General features: G+C 44.9%; 1 protein-coding gene across 10 annotated transcripts in view; it reads left to right on the top strand.

Moving 5' to 3' along the window:
- The window catches only part of HMBOX1 (homeobox containing 1), a 123,385-nt gene that overhangs the window by 50,311 nt on the left and 50,329 nt on the right, over positions 1 to 22,745 (top strand). For all 10 annotated transcript variants that reach the window (XM_064651206.1, XM_064651205.1, XM_064651204.1 and 7 more), the window contains exons 3-5: positions 10,184 to 10,663; positions 12,895 to 12,980; positions 21,787 to 21,897. In XM_064651206.1, coding sequence (XP_064507276.1) covers positions 10,184 to 10,663; positions 12,895 to 12,980; positions 21,787 to 21,897 — 677 coding nt within the window. The remainder of the gene's footprint in view (positions 1 to 10,183; positions 10,664 to 12,894; positions 12,981 to 21,786; positions 21,898 to 22,745) is intronic.

Raw genomic sequence — 22,745 nt, 5'->3', positions numbered from 1 at the left:
GTGGCACAAACCACGTTAATTATACTTGGGAGAAAGAAGACTCAGCTCATTTTCTCTTTTTGTCTTGCTTGAAAAGGTGTCCTGTAAATAGTTGGTGGCTGTAGGAATATTCAGTTGGCTTTTTAAGCTTCCTTGGCTGAAACAATGCCCTGCCTGAGCCTGTGCTTTTACTTTAGGATAAACCAGATGAGTTAATTTATGATTTCACAGCCACTCTGAAAGGGTCCTTAAAAAAAAAAAATAAAAAAATCTTATTGAATGGAAAAATTTCTTCCCCAAAATTTCTTCCAGTGATGGATTCCCCTCCCTGGAGGGATTTAAAAGCCCTGTGGATGTGGCAATTGGGGAGGTGGGTTAGTGGTGGCCATGGCAGTGTAGGATGTAGATGGGTCTTCTCTATATCATGCAAGAGGAAATTTCCCTAGTTCAGGTCTGGACTACACAAAAAATTGTTGCTTTAAGAGCATTAATTAGGACATTTGTTTCTTTCTGAAACGCTTCTAACTAAAATAAAACTCTAATATAGAGGCAGCTGTGGCCAAAAGCCCATGTTTTTGCCATTATGATTTATATTCTTCAAGGAGACACCGTTATCTATTCCTGAGTTGTTCTCCAAGTGGAGTCTCTGTCCTCATTAAGGCTGTGCCAGTGAAACTACACTTGCAAACTGTTTTTCTAGTGGAAAATTATTTGCTTTGTAGTTAAGCACAAAATCAGGAGTAGGTGAGGTTCAGCTGTTTGCTGGGTTTCCATTTTAGTTTTCTGAAACAACTAATTTCTCTTTTAAGGAAATGTTTTGGTTGTTCCTGCTGGGGATGGATCCTGAGGGAGAATGAAGGGGCCTGAAATACTTCAGGATATCTCTTTTCCTTCCTGTGTGGAAGAGGTGGTGGAAATCCTGGTGATGGCCTTGCTTGAAACTTGTCCTACACCTTGTCCTGTCTGGTGCTGTAGATGGACCCTGTAGGATGGCTTTGAAAAAACACTCAGAGTTTGGCCAGACACTGGCTCTGCCTTCTTGCAGAATTCCTGTGTAACTTTGAACAAGTCATTTGGACTTGTCTGGAGTCCAGCCCCTCTCTGGGAGCTCTTGGTCACAGAAATTAGTGTAGCTTTACTTCTCTGCCTCACAGGGATCTTCTGCAGAAAGATGTGTTTTAAGTATTTAGGTACTCCAGCTGGCAGAGTTAATGGAGAAGAGTTTGGAGATGCTGTCTGGGTTTTAATAAAGGATTGGTCAAGTTTTGAAGTGAAATGGAGGAGGCAGAACACAGCACTAGGCCTGTGATCTTGACAGCTGAAAATACGTGACTTATCAAACAGTCCTGGGATGGTTTGGGTGGGAAGGGACCTTCAAGCTCATCTCATTCCCTCCCCTGCCATGGACAGGGACACCTTGCACTAGACCAGGTTGCTCCAAAACTCATCCAGCCTGGCCTGGAACACTTCCAGGAGTGGGGCCAGTCTGGTGTTTAGGTCAGGCCCACATTTCAGTTTTATTGTCCTTGACTCTGTGTGTTTTTTCACGTGGGTTAAAGGCAGTATTTCAGTGTGTTGGTGAGATTTGCTGTAATTCAAGCACACCAGTCCTGCCCTGATTCTGTTACAGAGCTGATATATCCAAAGTTTAGTCTTTGGCTCCCGAATCCAAGAGCTCCTCCTTGCTCTTGGCACAGGTTTGGGCTTTGGGCCCTGGTTCAGCACTCAGCTGCCACCACAGCTTTTCTCTCTGTTTGTTAGTCCTTCTGATCCCTCAATCTGCCCTTGAATCCAGCCTCAGAGTTTGAATTCCTGCCTTGTTGCTGTAGAATTGCAACAATAGCAGGAAACCCAGATTTTGGAAGTGGGGAAGGTTAGGGTTAGACAGATAAGGTGTCGGTGTGAATCAGTCTGTGCCTCGAGTAGAATTCAGAAGTGTCTGGCTGCAAGCCCTGTGCTTAGTCAGAGGTCAGTCTCTTTTGTAAGACTTGGATTATGATGATAATTGGCATTTATATTGTATTTTTGCCTTGTAAGATCAATCTCAAGTTCTCTCTCTCTTTCCCAAAGATGTGGAGCAGAGCGAGTTACTCACCCGAGCGGAATCAGTGGCAAAACCGCTGGGGTTTGCTCACTGTCAGTAAAAAAAAACCTTATCAGCAGAGAATTTCAGAGACTGGGGTGGGGAAGAACAGCTTGTGTAGAAGTGGTGACTGTGGGTTTGGGGCTCTGTAACTGACTGAGGATCTCAGAGCCTCCTGAAGGAATGATATGTTGATATTCCGCTCTCAGCTCTGCCTCCCCTAATTTGTGGAGCGGGGAGTGTTTGATTACGCCGGATTTATTTTCAGAAGTTTCAGGCTGCTCTTATTAATTGTCCCCGTTCTGCTGGAAGGCGAGGGGCAGAGCTCTGCATTCCCCAGCCAGTGGTTTGCATTCCTAAACAGAACCTGTGACACTGAACCTCCACGGATCAGCTTGGAGCCTGATTTCCCTCCTCGCTGCAGCGCCAGGCTTTCATTTCCCTGGGATGAGAGCAGTCATTACAGGGATTACATTTTGTTTGTGAATCAGGGTGAATGGGAGTAGAGGCCTTTTGGAAAATCAGAGCCCAGAGATGCCACTGCAGGAGATGATTACGGGATCGTATGGATAAGTCTGTGTGTTCATTGACATGATGAGCACTTCAGGCCTGAGGTTTTTTCCTCTCTTGAAAGCTGGTGCAACTCCACTGAAAACACTGGAGTTGCAGCTGATGAGTGTAAGTGATGAGTCAGATCCTTAATCCTTTGTTGCTCCCCAGAATTCGTGGCATCAACTCCTGTTTTAAGGGCAGCTTCACTTAATATGGTGCAAAGGTGCAAAGGTTTGGGCTTTCCTGAAATATTTGTGTTGGCCGTGAATCATAAAATCACAGAATGGTTTGGGTTGAGGGGACCTTAAAGATCATCTCATTCCAACCCCTCTGCCATGTCAGGGTGAATGGGAGTAGAGGCCTTTTGGAAAATCAGAGCCCAGAGATGGCACTGCAGGAGATGATTACGGGATCATATGGATAAGTCTGTGTGTTCATTGACACGATGAGCACTTCAGGCCTGAGGTTTTTTCCTCTCTTGAAAGCTGGTGCAACTCCACTGAAAACACTGGAGTTGCAGCTGATGAGTGTAGGTGATGAGTCAGATCCTTAATCCTTTGTTGCTCCCCAGAATTCGTGGCATCAATTCCTGTTTTAAGGGCAGCTTTGCTTAATGTGGTGCAAAGCTTTGGGCTGTCCTGAAATATTTGTGTTGGCCCTGAATCATAAAATCACAGAATGGTTTGGGTTGAGGGGACCTTAAAGATCATCTCATTCCAACCCCTCTGCCATGTCAGGATGAATGGGAATAGAGTCCTTTTGGAAAATCAGAGCCCAGAGATGCCACTGCAGGAGATGATTACGGGATCGTATGGATAAGTCTGTGTGTTCATTGACATGATGAGCACTTCAGGCCTGAGGTTTTTTCCTCTCTTGAAAGCTGGTGCAACTCCGCTGAAAACACTGGAGTTGTAGCTGATGGGTGTAAGTGATGAGTCAGATCCTTAATCCTTTGTTGCTCCCCAGAATTCATGGCATCAACTCCTGTTTTAAAGGCAGCTTCGCAAAGCTTTGAGCTGTCCTGAAATATTTGTGTTGGCTGTGAATCATAAAATCACAGAATGGTTTGGGTTGAGGGGACCTTAAAGACCATCTCATTCCAACCCCCTGCCATGACAGGAATGCCACTCACTGGATCAGGCTGCTCCAAGTCCCATCTAACCTGGCCTTGGAGACTTCCAGGGACGGGGCAGCCACAGCTTCTCTGGGCAACCTGTGCCAGGGCCTCACCACCCTCTGAATTAAAGGAGATTCACTTGTTCAGTAAGAACAGAAAAGGCCAAAGCTTGAATTTCAGAAGGCTGGGTAGTGTTATGACCCTAAGTGTCCCAATTGTCTTCCAGCAGTGCCTTAGGGCTGCACTGGAAGGGTCACAATCTTTGAACGTGTGTGTAGCATTTATTTTGTGATACATGTCAGCAGCTCTGTTTGTGCAACAGCTGGAGCTCAGTTAAGGTCCTTCTGAGCATCTTGTAAGAACCAGCTGCATCCTTTGGGATGGGTAAAGCTGGGTGAGACATAAGGCCAGGTTGGATGGGGCCCTGAGCAACCTCACCTAGTGAGTGGCATCCCTGGGGCTGGAAGGAGATGATCTTCAAGGTCCCTTCCGACCCAAACCATTCTGAGATCCTGTGTAGAAAAGGAAGGAGCCCTGAATGAAACTTTGCTTGGGTCCTTGGATCTTGTAAATACGTTTGGAGAGAGAAACAAGCTTGCATAACATAAAGCATGGTTTAAAAATCAACAGCTGGAGGTGAAGTTTCTTTGCAGTCCCTGGTTATGATTGGAAGCTTCCAGAGCGGTGCTTCCTGTGGTGAATTAGGTGGTCGGATGTCAGACTGGTTGATTAGCAAGTTAGATTGCTTTGGGAATAGCAATGCCATCCTTAATACCCATTTTTGCCTCCTGCCTGGATCAGACCTCACAGAGAAGGGGTCCTGCCCTGTGCCATATCTCAGAGAAGGGTAGAAGTTGGCATCTCTCCCCGTCCTCTTCGCCCCAGTTGATGGGACTTTATCAGAATCATTCTTAAACCAATTACCAGACTTAGGATCCTGTTCTGAACGCTTTGGCTCTTGCCCACATCCATATTATGCAGATTATATCAAACACAGGTCTTATATCAAAAAGCACAACTGGTTTTGTAAGTCCTGAGCTTTGCTTATTAGATAAAGCAGTGAATTTAAATGGAAGTTGGAGAAGGACCTCTGCGGAAGAGCATCTCCTCAGTGATGCTGGAGTAGTTCCTACTCATCTACAGCGAGTAGAAGAGTGGAAAAAGTGATTTCTTGTGATCATTAAAGAGTCCAGAGCCATTTTCTCAAGTGTTAGAGGTGTTAAGGCTGGTGTCTGGCCTTATTCCCAAACGGGTAATTGAATTGCTTTGAACTTCTGCAAGTTCAATTGGACATGGACTTAGCTCGTAGCTGTTTTTATGGGATTATTCTGCTGTGTTCCATCATCTAGAAAGTTAAGTGCTGGGTAAATGATTCCTGTGTCTGCGTGGGCTGGGGCTGTGAGAGCAGGTGAGAAACCCTTGATGTGTTTGTCCTTACTTTTCTCTGAGAGATGCAGGAAAATAAGGGAAGAGAAAACGTCTGTGTCTGGCCATGTGCCCCCACTGGAGATCAGGACTGTCAGAGCAGGGGAGCCCCATATCTTAAGGGTGAAATTAATAAAAAAAAAGGGTGAAATTCATTAAAAAAATCTGGTAAATGAATCTTGGTGGGATGACAAGGAAAAGCAAAGCTATTGAGAGCCCCTAAACAGCCTCCACTCCTTGAAGTCCCTTTAGAAGTGAAGGAGTGAAGCTGCATCTGGTTGAGACCTGCTGGATATTTTATATCTGTGGATTTGGGAGGGCTAATAAATTCTTTTTTTATTTAGCCTCTTATAGTTCTCCCTTCAATCTGATGTTCAGGTGCCTCATGTTCCTTCTGGATGAGCTATGAAAGATAAGCATGAAGGTTTAATGCTTTAGAGGTAGCAAGAGGCAGTGAGTGGGATTGGGTCCCATCTTCCTTGGGGCGTGACTGCCAACTTAATGTAAGGAATGTAAATGAGTTTAATACTTTCAGCTATCTTTTTTTTTTTTTTGCCTTTTTTTTTTCTGTCAGGACCTAAAAAACCCTTCATTTTACAGGCAGGATTCATTTGTTAAAAAATCAGTCACTTGAATTTCGAGCTGAATCAGTCCTTTGCGGGGGTCTTGCTTGCAGAATTTCAGAGAGAAAAAAAAAAAACACATGGCCATTCTCTGGTGGTTGGTTCTGTTTTCCAGGTATCTCCCCAAGGAAATTTGACAGCCCATGGTGAGAGTTTTGCTGTCTGATCAGCAGATAAAGCATGTGATTATACACGGAGATCTGCTGGGGTGGAGGATATTCTGCTCCACCAGCAGCAGAGTTTGCCTGCAGCAAAGCTGTTGGTCCATGGTCTGTGTGCTCAGGGAAAGTATTTGCCATCTTTATTTTCTCCTGCACCCCCCCAGTCGTTCTGCTTGTCTCTGTTTCGTTTTAAGCCTTGTTACTTTTGCAGTTGATTGTATTTCACAAGGAAAAAGAGGGGCAAACAAATTGAATTATAGGCAGCCAGAGGAGTGCAGGAGGATGAGAGGCTCTTCCAGCAGTGTGGGGGGGATGAAGTGGTGGAGAATATCCACTCATTAATGAAATTATGATGATTCTAAAACGTCTGATTTACTTAACTACTTTGTAAATTGATCTGTAAACAGGGTAAGTTTATCAAAATGTTTCAAAAAGAGAAAGTAACTGAAGTCCTCCTGGAGTAACAGTTTGAAAAAGTGTTGCTGTAGTTACTCATTAAAAAGTCGTAGATAGTTGGCAATGTTGGAACATGTTCAGTAATTCCACGTTTTGCAATATTTGTTTGGGGTTTTTAATGGAAAATTCCAAGTTCCTGCAGTTGTTTTAAATGCATAAAAGCCACTCCAGGTGTTTTAAATACATAAAAGCATTATTTCTAGATCTCATGGTTGGGTATAAAAGCACAGGAAAATGGGAATTGGAGTCCCAAATAAGTAGAGCAATAAAAAGTGTGTCTGATGCAATATATGCTGAATATGTAAACATAAGCAAGGCAGTTTGGATGTCTGTATATGACATTAGTGAGACCAACAGGGACATTCTCTGATTTTGGTGTTCTTATCTTTTTAGCATTGAGAAATTACCCAGAAGTTCCCTAAAGGGGTTGGAGGGCTGGAAGAATACTTTGCATGGACAGACAGACAGATCACTGATGTTAGTTCAGGGGGTTTTTTTCAAATTTTCCAATAATTGTGTTAAACACAGGAGAAGGGCCTGACTTTAACAGTGGGATTGTTGCTCTTAGATGACTTTCTGAACGAGATTCTGAGACACAAGTTAGAAATCCCTGAATATCTTATTTTTAGGGCACAGGGTGGCCTTGTCCAGCAGCCTTTGCATGCCTGTGAATTGAAATTCCTGCACATGCACATCCCTGCTGCTTCAAAGTGGGACAAATTGAGGCCAGAGCACTTTCCCCCATCCAGCCACGTGCGACAGAAGGTCACCCAGTGCTCGTGCATCTGAGAACACTGCAGTTCATTAGCTGTAATTCACTAAAGGATACTTGGGATTCACTAAATGATTATGTGTAATTCACTAAAGGAGATTAATTTGGCCTGGGAACCCAGATCCAGAAGCTGAGCCCTGGCACTTTTCAGACAAATTAGGAATCACACCCAGATTTCAAAGGGAATCACTGGCCATGGCCACCAACTGCTGCAGGAGGGTGGAGAGGCCCTGGCACAGCTTGCCCAGAGAAGCTGTGGCTGCCTCTGGATCCCTGGAAGTGTCCAAGGCCAGGTTAGACAGGGCTTGGAGCAACCTGGGCTAGTGGAAAGTGTCCCTGCCCATGGCAGGGGGTGGAACTGGATGAGCTTTAAGTTCCCATCAACCCAAACCATTCTGTAATTCCATGATTGTGTGAAATAAGTTCTGTGTTGCTGGACATTTTTGAACCATCTGGAAGGTCTTGTTTCTGTCAGATGTGAGTTTTTTAGTTCACAGAGCTAGAAGGACAAAAGTTCTGGGTTTCTACATCTGTGACAAATGGGAGATTAAACTGAATAATGCATGTTTTAGTATTAAACCTTGAAGAGTCTGTAAAGTAGGAATTTTGTGTAGAGGTAATTCTGGATGGAGGCTCTGGCTCATTAAATTCTCCAGTTCAACCTAGTACTTGAACACATGAAACTTGATGTTGGCAGATAAATGATTCAGGAAATGGTGACATTAGAAATACAGGTAAGAAATGCCCAAACCAGGTTTATCTCTAAGGCAAGGCGAGTTGGCATATCCAGTGAAAACCATCTCAAGGCCAGATGTTTAAAGAGATTTTCTGTTTGAAAATGAGCTGTCACAGGGCCTTGCGGGCTGTGATGAGTCAGTAAGTCAGTGTGACACTTCTCCCAAAGCTTGGAGGAAAAGATTGAGCAGCCCTGCCTCCCCCAGAGGCCAAAGCTAGAACACAGAACACAGTGTCTGCTTCCAAATGCTCCTTGTCAAGCTGAGAACGCCTCAGTCTGAGATGCCACTTCCAAATTGTAGTTGTTACAATTCCAGTCAGTTGCTGGTCCATTCCTGCACTGCCTGCCCTGCCCTTCTTGAGCTGAATAATTTGGGTACTTGTCTTCTCAAATTTAAAATGGCCTGAATGGTTCCAGTAATCAGTTGTCCAAAGGACAGCGCATTGCTGTTGGAGCCAAGCACTTATGGATGTGGTCTGTCTGTCTTCTCAGTCATTTTCTTGGATGGGAGTCATCCCCTTGCCTTGTCCTCCTGCTCCCTTGGATGGGAGTCATCCCCTTGCCTTGTCCTCCTGCTTCCTTCTCCCTTGGATGGGAGTCATCCCCTTGCCTTGTCCTCCTGCTTCCTTCTCCCTTGGATGGGAGTCATCCCCTTGCCTTGTCCTCCTTCTCCCTTGGATGGGAGTCATCCCCTTGCCTTGCCCTCCTCCTGTTTCCTTTTCCCACGAAACAATGAAAGGGGTTCAGTAGTTGATGGATGAGGCCAAAGATGGGACCATCTCCTCATTTCCCTATTTCCTAGGCTGCAAAAGGCATTTTTGTGGATTTGTGCATCCTGGGTGCGTAGGACCATGTCTGTACAGTTGCACTCCAACTCCAGCTGTACTTAGCAAGCCAGTTCTCAGTGTTCTTCAGCCCATATTACAGATCTCTAGTCACCCCCTGTCTCCTGTTGGGAACTTCTTTGTGCCAGTACAAAAATGGACATGAGGAGTCATCTTCAAAATCCGTGGACCCGAATAGGCAGCCCTGTCCCTGGAAGGTCCCACAGCTATCATCCCTCTCTTGGTTTTCACGGGGTCCTTGGAATCCTTATTTGACTTTTCTGAGTGCTCCCAGGGATGGTACATTAGCTCTGTCACGTCTCCTGGAGTTTGAGTGATCTCCTCACCCTGCTCTCCTGCAGGAATGGTAATAAACCCTTGACTCATAAGAAGATTCACGAGAAGGATGGAAAATGCCTTGTTCTCCTTGCCAAGTTCTGTCTGCCCTCCATCTGCCATCCCTTCTTCTCAAGATCTAGAGCTCTGAAGGAGGTGATCTTGTTGTTTGTGTGCCAGTTGGATCTGTAGTGAGGAGACTTGGGAAAGAAAAGAGATTGAGGGAGCATATTGTGATTTTTTTTCTTTTCGGTTCCATGTCTGGGCTTTGCAGCAAATCCATGTTCATTGTTCTGGCACCTTGGGAAGTTTAGGAGTTAAAAATGCTTTTGATGAGCCACCAGGATGATTGAGTTACATGAGAGGGCTGCCTTTGGAGGGGAAAAGGCTGAAGACTTATTTCTTTAAATGAAAGCTCAGGAGTAATTGGATGTGCTGCACTTTCCTTGTCAGGGCAGGCGATCCGTGACAGCGTTCCAGGTTCAAAAGTTCCCAACTTCAGAAATCCACCTTCAGAAACGGGACTTCAGTCAAATCAACTTAGGTCCTACAGGCCACTAGAATTTCCGTTAGGTGTGTTTTTATCTTCTTTTCTTTTTTTTTTTTTTTTTTCCAAGGTTGCAGCAAAAGTTAGGGCAACTTGAACTCTTTGTAGTTAAGATTTGAAAGAGTCGAGACTGATAAATCTCATGTCACAGCCGGTTAAAACTTCTGCAGAAAAACTCAACCGCCGGCCTTGACCGAACAGTTTTGGAATGTGGGATTTCTGCCTGGTGGGTAAATGGGGGCAAAATTTTGTGTGAAATCAAGTTGCAGCCTTAATAACTGAGCAACCACTGTCTCTGTAGCAGTGGTTTGTCCAAAGCAAAAGAGTACAAACTGCAGGTGTAGGGAATGCCAGGAGAAGAGGGAAATGCTGTTGGAGCACTCCAAAGAAAATAAGCATTTTGGGGAGTTTGCCTGCTGAGGTGGTTTGGAGGTGCACTTCTGTGCTGCCAGTTCTGTCGTGTGTGTGCCTTAAAGTTTTGGACCAGGATTGATCTTTGAGGCGTGTAAAGTACTTCCCGTGTGCCACAGTTGACCTGAAGTATTTGGTTTCCTGTTTTCCCTCGTTTTCAGCCTGCTGGAAACCATGTCTCACTACACGGACGAGCCAAGATTTACCATAGAGCAGATAGACCTTCTGCAGCGCCTGAGACGCACGGGAATGACCAGGCACGAGATCCTCCACGCTCTGGAAACCTTGGATCGCCTCGACCAAGAGCATAGCGACAAATTCGGGAGGAGGTCTGGCTACGGGGGCGGTTCCTACGGCAACAGCACCAACAACGTGCCGGCCTCCTCCTCCACGGCCACAGCCTCCACGCAGACCCAGCACTGTGGGATGTCCCCCTCGCCCAGCAACAGTTACGACACCTCCCCGCAGCCTTGCACTACGAATCAGAACGGGAGGGAGAGTAACGACAGGTTGTCCGCCTTCAACGGGAAGATGTCGCCCACCCGGTACCCCCTGGCCAACAGCCTGGCCCAGAGGTCCTACAGCTTCGAGGCCTCCGAGGAGGACCTGGACATCGACGACAAGGTGGAGGAGCTGATGAGGTTAGTGGAGGTCTTGTCGCTTGGATCTGTAGCGGGGAGACTTAGGAGAGAAAAGAGGTTGAGGGAGCGCGTTGGGATTATTTTTCGGTTCCGTTTCTGGGCTTTGCGGCAAATCCGTGTTCGTTGTTCTGGCACCTTGGGAAGTTCGGGAGTTAAAAATGCTTTGGATAAGCCACTAGGAAGTTTGGAAGGGCAGAGTGAGAAGTGCCTCAGAGGAGGTGTGTGTGTTGGAGGAGCACTGTGGTAGCCACAGAGGGTGGGAAAACACTAGCCCAGGTTGCCCAGAGAGGTGGTGGATGCCCCATTGCTCCAAACATTCAAGGTCGGGTTGGTCTGAACTCTCAGCAACCTGATTTAACTGAAGATATCTCTCTTTATTGCAGGCCTTTAAAGGTCTCTTCCAACCCAAACCATTCCATTGGAATTCAGTGATTATCAGGAGAGCAGGAGCTGCTTAGAGCTGTTCCCTGCCAGTTCCCCAAGGGTCACTATCCCAGAACCTCTCATCTGCCTCTCAGCCTTGTACAGGCAGCCCCTGGCCCTGTGGGTATCCCACAGTCTTGCTATTGGAATATTTTTGCCCATGCTGTGCCAAAAAGTGGGATTGCACTAATTTTTCACCCTGCTTTTATTCAGAAGAATTCTGACTGAGTGTCAACTCCCATGACTCCTCCTCTACTCCTTCATACCCCTTGTAATTCCTTCCATATAGAGGGAGAGTAGGGAATCCTGCTTGGATTGGTCAGTGCTTTCCAGTGGGATCTGCAGAGGATGGATGTTTCCTGTTTGTAATTTGTGGCAGGGATTTGCAGAGGCTGCAGGGTTGGTGTAGGGAAATGCAAACAGTAAAGAAGAACAGAAGTTTTCAGTCAGAGCCAGTTGTTGGGTTTTTTCCCCAGCCTGACCTTCCTTTACTTCTGGCAGCTTCTTTTTCAGGCAGAGATGAAAGGAGGGGATTATACTCCTGAGGATGAAAGTCAGAGTCAGTGGGCTTTGAGAGCACAAAAAAAAAATAAGAGGAAAGGCCAAATGTCTCAAAACAATTTTGATCATAATGCTGGACTATCTTTTCCCCCCCACCCCAAAATTGCAGCATTCACAAAGTACCTGTGTGAGAACTGGGGTTTGTAAGCTCCAGGATGGAAATATGTTTGGAGATTTAGGGTAAAGGTATGGCTTTTGAGGGAGAAGATTAGAGATGAGCAGTGAGAAAAGCTGATCACCCTCATTCCCTGCTGGATGAGGGAAGGTACGTGCAGCAGAGAGCCAGGTTCCCATGGCTGAGGTTTAATCATCCCATTGAGTTTTGGGTTCCTATGCAATAAGTCTCAGGTAATGCTTTTAGTGCTTATTTAAACCGAAATTACGTTTATTTGCAGGCATATGGAAGATGAGTGTTGGGTACAGAAATAAAAATGAACCCACAACATGGCATTTATTTTGCATTTAGATTTGCAAGCTCGAGTCTGCCTTGAATGCTGCTGTGAGGGGAGAAGGGAAATGACCAAATAATAAAGCCTAATAAAGGCTGGTTTTAATTGTCTGCCCTTCTCAGGAAGGGAGGGAGGAAGAGAAAGGCAAAATATGTGTTTAATGCAATTGAAATTTGCTGTATATCACAGTCCCTGTGCAGCCCCCAATTTATTTGCTTTTTAGCACAGTTTTAGCCCCTTCTGAGCTACCTGTGCAGACCTTGTAAAAATCATACAAATACCTCAGTTCATTCAGTGCAAAATCAGGACTAAAGTGGAGGACTAAGGGGGTTCAGTGAGGGGACAGAGGTTGCAAAATCTCTTTTCCTTCAGATCTTTTCCTTGAAAGGCTGGAGGAGGTTGGTGTGTGCAAATTCATTTGGGTAACTAACCATGCAGCCCCTGCTATCCTTTATTTTTTATTTTTTGTGCCTCATTTTTATGACTGAGGTTTTTATGCTGGTGTGAGAGATTTATTCATCCCTGTGTAATGAAACTTTGTACATTCCATATGGCAGTGCTGCACCTAATATGAATTATATGGGACATGAGTCATCCATTCTCCTGCTCCTGTGCTCGGATCAAACGTGACACTTGTTAAAAGAAGTGTCCATTGCTGAGGCACTTGGACTGTTTGGATGGCAGCCTTCCCCACTCCTGATCCCCTAAAGAAAGGAAATAAAGCTGTTTTTCCACCTTCACGGTGCACTTTGGCCTGTCCCTCTTTTTGTGTGTCCTGTTGTTGTTTTGTTTTGGTAGGAGGGACAGCAGTGTGATAAAGGAGGAAATCAAAGCCTTCCTGGCCAACCGGAGAATCTCCCAAGCAGTTGTTGCACAGGTAACAGGTAAGAGCTCGGGGGGGGGGGGATCCTTTCTGAATTTTGGGAAGCTGTGTCTAAACTGCCTCTCAGAGCACGGTGCAGATGTTGGAATATCACTTGGCTTTCTGCATTGCAGTGCAGATCTGTCAGCTTAGTCATGATAATGTATGCCTTTGATTTAAGACCCATTGTCCTGCACATCATGGAACTTCCCCAGTGAATCACTTTTTCCCTTTTTTTCCCCATTTTTTTTTCCTGTGGCTTGTGCTTGGAGATTTTATTTTACAGCATTAAAATAAGCCTGAAGTTCTTATCTTAAAATGAAAATGGTTTTCCTTAATTCTTAAATTGTTTGTTGAGTGCAGCAAATAGATGCCTATCTGCATCTCTGTGTATGGAGAGGGAGAGAGATAATGTGCATTTATATTCTAAAAAGTATATGAATAGTCAGGAGATGCAGCTGTAACTGGTATCACTGCAGCCAGGAGTCAGATTATGAGAGTTGGAAGTTTTCTCCATCACTTGCCTTTGAGTCACAGTTAAAACGAGATCTGAGTTTGAGGGGTGACCAGAGCAGCTTTGATTTTACACAGGAGTAGTGTTTGTGCCCCCTGCCCTGAGCCTTCTCTCTTTCACATGCAGGAGGAGTGGACACACTGCAGTGATATCCCACCTTCCCTGGGTGTGTTCCCAGAGCTTTACACAAAGAGTGACAGAGTCCTGCTGCTCCACCATGGGGTGGGGTGTTATTAGTTCTCCTTTGCAGGCTCACACTGCTTATCCAGAACACTGTGGCTGGTGGCATCTTCAGAATCAGTTTGGTTGGAAAAACCCTCCAAGACCATCAAGTCCAACCATACTCCCAGCACTGCCAAGGCCACCACATGTCCCCAAGTGTCACATCCACACGGCTTTTAAATCCCTCCAGGGATGGGGACTCCCCCACTGCCCTGGGCAGCTTCCTTTCCATGAAGGAATTGTTCCCAGTATCCAACCTAAACATACCTTGGTGCAGCTTGGGGCTGTTTCTTCTTGTCCTGTCCCTTGTTCCCTGGGAGCAGAGCCCGACACTCCCCTGGCTCCCCCCTCCTGTCAGGGAATTGCAGAGCCAGAAGGTCCCCCCTGAGCCTCCTTTTCTCCAGGCTGAGCCCCCCCAGCTCCCTCAGCTGCTCCTGCTGCTCCAGCCCCTTCCCCAGCTCCGTTCCCTTCCCTGGACTTGCTCAAGCCCCTCAATGTCTGAGGAGGAAAACTTGATAAAATCCCATAGCTCAATCCCGTGTTACACCTCTAAGACTTAGTAATTTTTTAACCCAAGCTTGGATGAAGATCTTGAAATAGATAATTTTTAAGGTTCCTTGGTGACTGGAAATGCCAAATCAGCAGGAGGGAAGTTGTTCTCTTATATTTCCAGTATTTGAAATGTCATAAGAACCCATCTGTCTGGGAGCTCTGGATTTGCAGACAGTTGAGGTGGGCAGGCAGGAACAAGTGCTGGAGCCATGGAGCCTGGAATTCCTTCCACGTCTCCAGCTCTTCTCTGTGATCTTGGGCAAAATTCCTTGTCCTTCCCTGCTTTCAATTTCATCTGGAAAATCATGAGATGAACATTTTGTGTAAATGTAAGGGATGTTTTCAGCCTTATCAGATGTTAGCACTAGTATTTCAATATTTAAACTATAAGTCAAGTTGCTTAAATTGTACCTGAACTCGGAAATTTTGGTAGTTAGTGGGTCACTCTCCTGCTTTTCTGCATTCCCTGCCTGAATATAGGCCTGGAATAACCCATCTCTGAATTAAGCTCTGTACAGCACCCTTCATGTCTGCCAGCAAGTCAGACCATCTTCCCCTGCAGGAGGAGTAATGCACAGAGGGAAAAACTGCAGGAAAGGACTCTTTCCAAAGCAAGCCAATATTTCTTCTGGTCAGTGGGGCCACTGAATCAGAATCACCACACCAAAACTAATGTATTGATGGAAGGAATGGATCTAATTATAATTAACTAGGTGGGCACATGTCTCTGATACCCCTGGCTCAGGCTGTAGGAAAGTCAAGCCCAGTCTCTTCACAGCTGGTGGTTTTTCTCCTCCCATCCTGAGCTGTCTCTCTTGGATTTCAGTTGGCATGAGGTTGGCATGTAGCCTTTGGGAGCTCAGATTGTTTCCTCCTGTGAATAAACAACTCCATCCAATTCAGACGTGGCTGACTAAATTTCACACCCATCCCACTCAACTCAAGGGGAATCCAGGATGAGCTCCCACAGTGATCAGAGAATTATTGGAAGATGGCACTGGAGAGAAGGAGGACTGAGCTAATGGCACTGTTTTATTATCAGGCCAAATCAATGGGAAACCATGTAGATCTTTGCAGTTGATCCGTGTCATCCTCTGTGGGAAGGTTCCAGGAGCTGATTGATTACAAATATAACCCACAGCCCTGTGTAAGCAGATGTGTAGTACTTGCATGCCACCATCAAGTACATAGTTATGGCTTATCTGAAAGAAATAGTGAATCTCAGAGATGTTTGAAAGGACCAGATTAAAGAGTGTGCTCAGCACTACCAGGGAGAAACATCAGCTTCCTCTCAAAAGCACAGGGTGGTGAGGAGGGACTAAAATAGCTCAGGACAGAGATCCAGAGCAGAGAGCACGTGTCCCAGGGCTCTCATTTCCAGAGTTTTTTAGGCCTGATGAGTGCTGGTTGACTTGTGTGTTCTTCAGATGTCTCCAGCATCCAAGAGGCTCCCGAGGAATGCCTGGAAAACCGCTTTTGGTTCATTAAAATAACAGTTTGTATAGACAGAGGCAGTGCTTTGCAGAATATATGATCCCAAATGGTATCATCTCAGTATTTACAGCCTTAGTCTTACTGGTAAAGGTGTTCTGTAAATAGTTACTTATACAAGAGGCAAATGAATAAATTAGCTTTTAGGCTTCAGCCCTTCTGCTCCAGGAAGAGGCAAGAAAGAAAAGAGAAGTGTATGGCTGGCTCTGAACTCTCTCAGGAAAGTTATTTGGCTTGGCTGCCCCTGCTGCCAACTTTGTCCTTTCCCTCTCCACCAATTCCTTTAGTACTCTAAAAAATTCCGTGTGTGTGTGATGGGAGGGGATCATGGCATGGGGGGGGGGGAAGCAATAACAGTGAATCTGAACAGTGATATTGGACCTTTAGCTTGGAGCCCAGAACTTGGCTGCCTTGTCTTAATTGTGGCTGGGTTTGAACCAGCCAGATTGGACATACAAGTGATAAGCTTGAGCTGAACCAATGTGTTTGGATGTCTTCAGGCTGCAGATTTCTGATCAGCTCCTCAGAGGCTGTGATGTTTCCCCAATGCTTACGACCTTATTTATCCCCACTCTGTAACTTGCTGTGCTCTGCCCTTGGAGCAGAACCCTGCACTGCAACTTGGACCCCTTGAAACTTCCATTTTGCCTTATTTTGCTAATTCTTCGAGCTCCTCTTTCATTCAGAAATCTATTTCTCCTTTTTCTCATCTTAATTCTCATATTGCAAAGCACTTAACAGAATCCACGTTCCTACCCCAGCCTCTGCATCAGTAAACAGCTTTTCCTTTTGTTTTTCCTGCTGTAGCACAAGGGAAGTGATGGAGAGGGAGGATACATGACAGAGGAACATGGAGCTGAAGGTTAAAGTCAGCTGTTGCAGTAGAACAATTTTTTAGGCTCTCTAAGTCCATATAAAATTACCAGAAACTTTAAAAATGATTTAGATAATGAATCTGACGGGAAAAAATTAAACCTGGAAGACGTTCTATGGTGTACTGAGAGGAGAGGGCAGGTTGGAAAATAGTAACAGAGTATTAAATGGTGACTTGAAAATAAAGGAATGATTGATAAGAAGCGAAACCTTAACATAACACTTATTAGTGCTGGTCCTAAAAACAGGAGCTGCTTTTTATAGAAACTTTTTTAATGGTGTCTGTAATAAGATAAACAAGAAGCACTTGGGTTGGGCTCTGTATAAATAATCTCCTACTGATAAGAAAAATGACAGTATAAACAGGAGCTAATAATAGTTCCTGCGGAATTTCCTATCTTGGATTTGGAGCTGCTTTTACCAGGAGCTGCAGCTTTGCTCAGGGTGGGGGTTCAGCCCCATGTGGGGCAGGTGAGGGGCCAAATTTTTATCAGCCATAATTTGAAGTCTCGTGCTGCAATTTGCCTTAATTGCCACTGGGCATCAATTGAGTTCTGGTCAGAAGGCAAAGGGTAAAAAGAGAAATGTAAACTTGCTAAGAGATGCTGCCTGAGCTTCCAAATGGGGCTGGAAAGTGGGGGAAATGTTTTCAGGAACTGTCTGTTCTGTGCTACAGAACAGGAGAGGCAGGAGTATTCAGGGATGAGCCCTTTGCAGGTGGGAATAAATATTTTGATGGATGATGCCTCTGCAAGGTTTGGAAATACTACCTTTCCCATTTTTTACACACAGGGAGTGAAGGAACACAAAAAATAAAAAAATCCTTATTTTCCTGAGGTTGCAGAGCAGAAATTTCAATCCAGATTTTTTAAAAAACCAAACCATTTAAAAAAACAAAACAAACCCCAAGAATAAAAACACAGAGGTCATTTTTTGTTGTTGTTTTTAAATACACATAGAGCTTTGCAGGGTGCAGTCCTGCTCACCTTCCCAATTATTCTGCTGGAACAGCCCAGCCCTGTCCTACTATCTCTGTCTTAACTGAGATGAGAACTCCAGGAGTTGGCTTTCCATTATGCTAAACACACACAGCATCCAGTGCAGTGGAGGGCAGCCTTGGAGCACTGCTGGAACAAATAAAATCCCTAAAGGTTTGGAACCTACACACAGGGATGCTGAGCAAATGCAAATACAAAGGGAAACTTAACTAGTCCTGTTGTGTGAAGAGAATTCAGAAAGTTACTGAGTTACTGATCATCTGAAATGGCATGCCACTGATTTTGGAAAACATTTTCCTTCCTTCCTTCTTTTTTTAAACTCATGACAACACAGGGAAAGCTTTTTTTTCCCCCTATGATTTTGATCTTTGCAGGTTTTCTGTAAACAAGCTTCGCTAATCTCCTTAAATTGATAGGTGTCCTTTGCAAGCACTTGTTCTGTGGATGTAGGACTTTGCTTACAAAGTGAAGAATTAAAACACAGTCAGTTACTTTCTTCTCCGGGTCTGACGTGTTCCAGGTGCTTCTCAAAACCTCTCCTGAAAGAAACATGAAAGAAATGCAAAGCAGAGCCGCTGAACAAATCTGTGAAGGTGAAAACCAGTTCCCAAAGACTCGCTGAGTAGCAGCGTTGAGGGTTATGAGGAGATTTGTACTGCAGATACCAGTTGCCTCCTCTTGATGCTGTGTTTTGCCATTTCTTTTATATTTTTGAAAGGGAAACTCTTTCCCCAGGTGACTTGTGTAGCAGCCAGCAGGGCTGGCCAGAGGAGCGAGCGCGACCTGCCACCTCCGTGGGGTTTGTTGCTAGGAAGCATAACCTGCCACAGGAAGGAGTGATGTGTGACACAAGAAGTCAGCATTTAAATTGCAACAGCCCTTTGTGAACACCACTTTTCTTCAGTGTCTTCTGTGAGAAAACTAGTTGTGCTCACAGCCACGTGTTCATGGCCCTGCTGTTGCTGGGCCCGGAGGATGACAGCCTTCCCCATTCAGTTTGGGAGTGAATTTCCTCAACACAGCTGGATTTTCAGTACTCCAGAGAAACTTTTCATTAAGCTGCTTCTGGCAGCAGGAGGATTTCTTTTTCTCCTGCCAGTGCAATTTCCTAGAGAGGAATGATTACAGACAACGTGCCGCCGCAGTCCCGGTGGCAGTACCTGACCCTGGCCCTGGCCCTGAGGCACTTGAGATGCAACAAACTCTGACATGACAATTTGAGGGGGGGTGTTTATTTAATTGAATAGAGTGAAGGATGGATTTGGATTAGAACACTGAGATCCAGAAGGTCCTGGATCAGTTCTGCTACAGACTTCACACGTGACCTTGATCAGTGAAGCCGTTGAAATGTGGTTTTTGGGCCTCTAAACCGAGCTGAGGTACAGATAAGTTTTATGCCTTAAGAACATTTTGCAGAAGCAGCTTTGTGAACTGTGAGGACTCCCAGTGAGTCGAAGGATCAGCTGCTGTGGCTAAATGACAGCAGTTATTTTGCCACAGAAGGATTCCAGCAGAGATACAGCTCTGTATTGGAGGACTTTGGTGCAGTTCAGTACCTTGTGACAGTGCAGAGTTGCTGGTAAGACAGATACAGGTTAAAAGATGGGGAAAGACATTGGAGCAAATCCAGAGGAGGGCCATGGAGATGATTAGAAGGATGGGGCATCTCTCCTATGAGAACAGGCTGAAGGGATTGGGGTTGTTCAGCCTGGAGAAGAGAAGGCTCTGGGGAGATCTTATTGTGGCCTATAGGAAAGATGGGACAAACTTAGCAGGGCCTGTTATGACAAGGAGTAATGTTTTTAAACTGAAGGAAGATCAGTTTAGATTAGATAGAAGAAAGAAGCTTTTTACAATGAGAACAGCCAAACCCTGGCACAGGTTGCCCAGAAAGTTGTTGGATGCCCCATCCTTGGAAACGTTCAAGGTCAGGTTGGATGGGGCTCTGAACAACCCAACCTAGTTGATGATGTCCCTGCTCATTGCAGGGGGTGTTGGACTAGATGACCTTTAAAGGTCTTTTCCATCTCAAATTTTTCTATGATTCTACGAAAGTGGACGTGGCAACACCCAGCTTGAGTCTTTTGGCTCCTTCCCCTTTGTGCTGTCCCAAGCACATGGTCTGGAGTGGTCACGTCTGTACCGCGTTGTGACCGTGTCAGGCAGCCTTGTGAGGAGAATTCGGATTTTCCACTTGCCGAGGACATCTAATCTCTTATTTATAATTTTTATCTAACAGTGCTCTGTGTTTATGTCTTAGTTTGTTATCCAAGCACTCAGCACACGCTAATTCACTGCAGTGAGTGTAAGTGGACCGTAGTAAACAAGTAAATGTGTGGTGCTGTTACCCAGTGATTGATGGGAGCTGGGCAGCCAAACCTTCGTGTCCCACAGCACTGTGTTCAAAAAATGGCTTTTATAAATCATAAGAGTAGGTCAAGAGCTGCAAATTTTCAAAACTTGGTCCTTTCACCGGTGATCAAGCATCTAGATGGCAGGATTTCAACTAGGCTCTTGAAGCTTTGGTCTGGGCCAGAGGATATCACCAACTTGAATTGACTTCTTTTGGTATTAACTTGTAACTTCCACTGTTACTTGATGTAAACTTGGCAGGATCTAAGATTTCTGCTTGGTTGAATAATTCCTCTTCCCTTGTAATATAAACTCAATTTTAGATCCCAGTGTGGGCCCTGGGGGTAGGCAACTCTTGGCTGCCCCAGCTGTTCCTGAGCTCTTTCAGTTGTGGGCAAGGCAGTCTCTGGGAATGGGTTTTAAGAAAATCAGGGTCTGTTTTGTGGGCACAGCCCTGGTGAATAGCAGTAAACTTCTGCCTCTGAAACAAAACATTCCTACCCCTTTTCCCCAGGATAATTAAAACTTCATAGCCTCCAGAATTCCGTTTAAGGAAGAACAATTAAGAGTATAAACCCCGTGATTTTAAAAATCTGGTTGGAGTAAACCCACCTGAATATGGTACCTGAGAGTCAAGTTGGGACATTCTGAACTTAACTGCCTTCGGTGTTCAACACAGAAAAAAAGCACAGTAAAACCCCCAGATTGGAAGCAGTAAAACTACAGAGGGTTGTTTTTCATGAGTTAAATATGATTATGAGATCTTACAAAACCTTGATGCATCTCAAGAGGGAACAGGGAGTTTGGTTTCTGTGTGAGAACCAGCCTCTACCTGCCTGGGCATTATCACCAAGCAGGTGGTGGCACAGGTGGTGTTGGCAGCATATTGTTACTTGGAGCACCTCCTAAAACTTCACTTCTCAGGAGAGTGGAGATGTTGTTAACCCTTCCTGGTGGCTGAAGAGCCTTGTGGAAAGCACAGGGAGTTGTTCTGCCTGAAGTTCTGCTGCAGTTATTCAGCAAACTGTATACATTTGTTGATGTTGCCAAGTGAACCTACAGTTCACCTCCTGGTGCACTTTTAAACCTCTTGTTTTGTTTAGTTTCCCTCCTAATCACTTTTTGCCCTTTCTGCATTGATCCTTCATTCGCTGTCAGGCTTTGGAAATAACTGTATTACCTTCTATGATTTTTTCCCCCTTTTTACTCTTAGAAATCTTGCTATAAAAAGTGGAATATTTTGTCCCTAATCATGCCTGGATACCTGGAGCTTGACTCCTGCTTTGCTGGCAGACAGCTGCCCTTCCTGGGTTGTTTTCTGGCCGTTGTTCCAGCTGCTGACAGTTGGTTTGCTCCATTTCTGGGCTGATTTGATCTGTATCACCCAGACTGTTTCTGTGTTTATCTCCCTCATTCAAGCATCGAGTGATAACGATCTCTTAACTATGTTATATATGTGTAACAGTGGGGAAGGGACTTGTTCCCATTTCACAGATGAAGAAGTTTAAGAATCAGGGAAGTTGTGGACAATTCGAGTCACTGGTAGATTTGGCTTCCCACTTTTGCACCCTTTTTACCTGTGGGTCGATTGGGCAGATTCCAGGATGTCCCTTGAGTAAGGATGAACAAAACACCAGGGAGAAGTTAAGGCAGTTTGGGGCAGGGCAGGGAGGCTTCAGCTCTGCTTTTCCTGGGATCCAAGCACTGCAGGTTCCTGGGCTTTGTGAGGCAACACCTTTTATCAGTATAAAAACCACCTAAAAATGTTTTATATGTAACAAGTTTTCTCCTTCTCCTTTTTTTGTGTTTTGTTCTGGTTTTTGCAGGGATCAGTCAGAGCCGGATCTCCCATTGGCTGTTGCAGCAGGGGTCGGACCTGAGTGAACAGAAGAAAAGGGCATTTTACAGATGGTACCAGCTTGAGAAGACAAATCCTGGTAAACAAATACAGCCTAAACATCTCCTGCTGTTTATTTATGGAATGGAAACCTTTTGTCACTGTTATGTCACTGATGATTTACTCCTTGTCTGGGGTACTCCAGAGGTTCTTCCTCTAAATGGTGTAATTTTTGGGAGGGTGGGAACACATCTTCATTTTACTTCTCAACAAATGATCCAGGGCTGACTCATCCAGCTCTGTCTCATCCATAGCTGTCTGTCCAGCTCCTCAGTCATGGATACTTGCCTTGCCCTCCCACCACTAACTAAATCTGGGAATCAGAAGCAGTCAATGGAGTTACAGTCAGTTAATTAATGAAATACCTGCTGAGGCTCTTCAGAATGAACAATTAGAAAACATTAATAATGGCTACATAATACAGAGTTGCAGCAGAAAATCCACAGTTTGGCAGAGGGGATCTTTGGGATAACTTCAGAGGGTTTTGAGTTGGATCTCCTGGATGGGATGTTGATAGTTCCAGTGATAAACTGGAGATGTGTCTTTCAAATCCCACCTGCCTCTCCAAATCTCAAAATAGATCTTGAATATAAAAGGAGAAGTAAAGCTCCTCATTATCTTTAACTAACCAGCAATCTTCAGCATCACAGTTTAATTAATTTCCTCACATTGTTCTTCTCCACAGATTTTGTTTGACCACAGTTCTTTTTTTTTTTCCCTTTAGCAGTTTTATTGTAAAGATCAAAATATTTACGTTTAATTTCCTTTAAACAATGGCGTGATTAAATTAACTGTGTAATTGTTTTAAGGAATTTAAAACTCAGGCTCTCTAATGCGAGCTTGGCTTCAATACCCAGAACTCTATTAAGAAAAATTCCAGTGAAAACA

The sequence above is a fragment of the Pseudopipra pipra genome, chromosome 3, assembly GCF_036250125.1.
Source record: "Pseudopipra pipra isolate bDixPip1 chromosome 3, bDixPip1.hap1, whole genome shotgun sequence".
Classification (NCBI taxonomy): Eukaryota; Metazoa; Chordata; class Aves; order Passeriformes; family Pipridae; genus Pseudopipra; species Pseudopipra pipra.
Note: the sequence above shows the minus strand (reverse complement) of the source record. Positions and strands in the feature narration are given on the sequence as shown.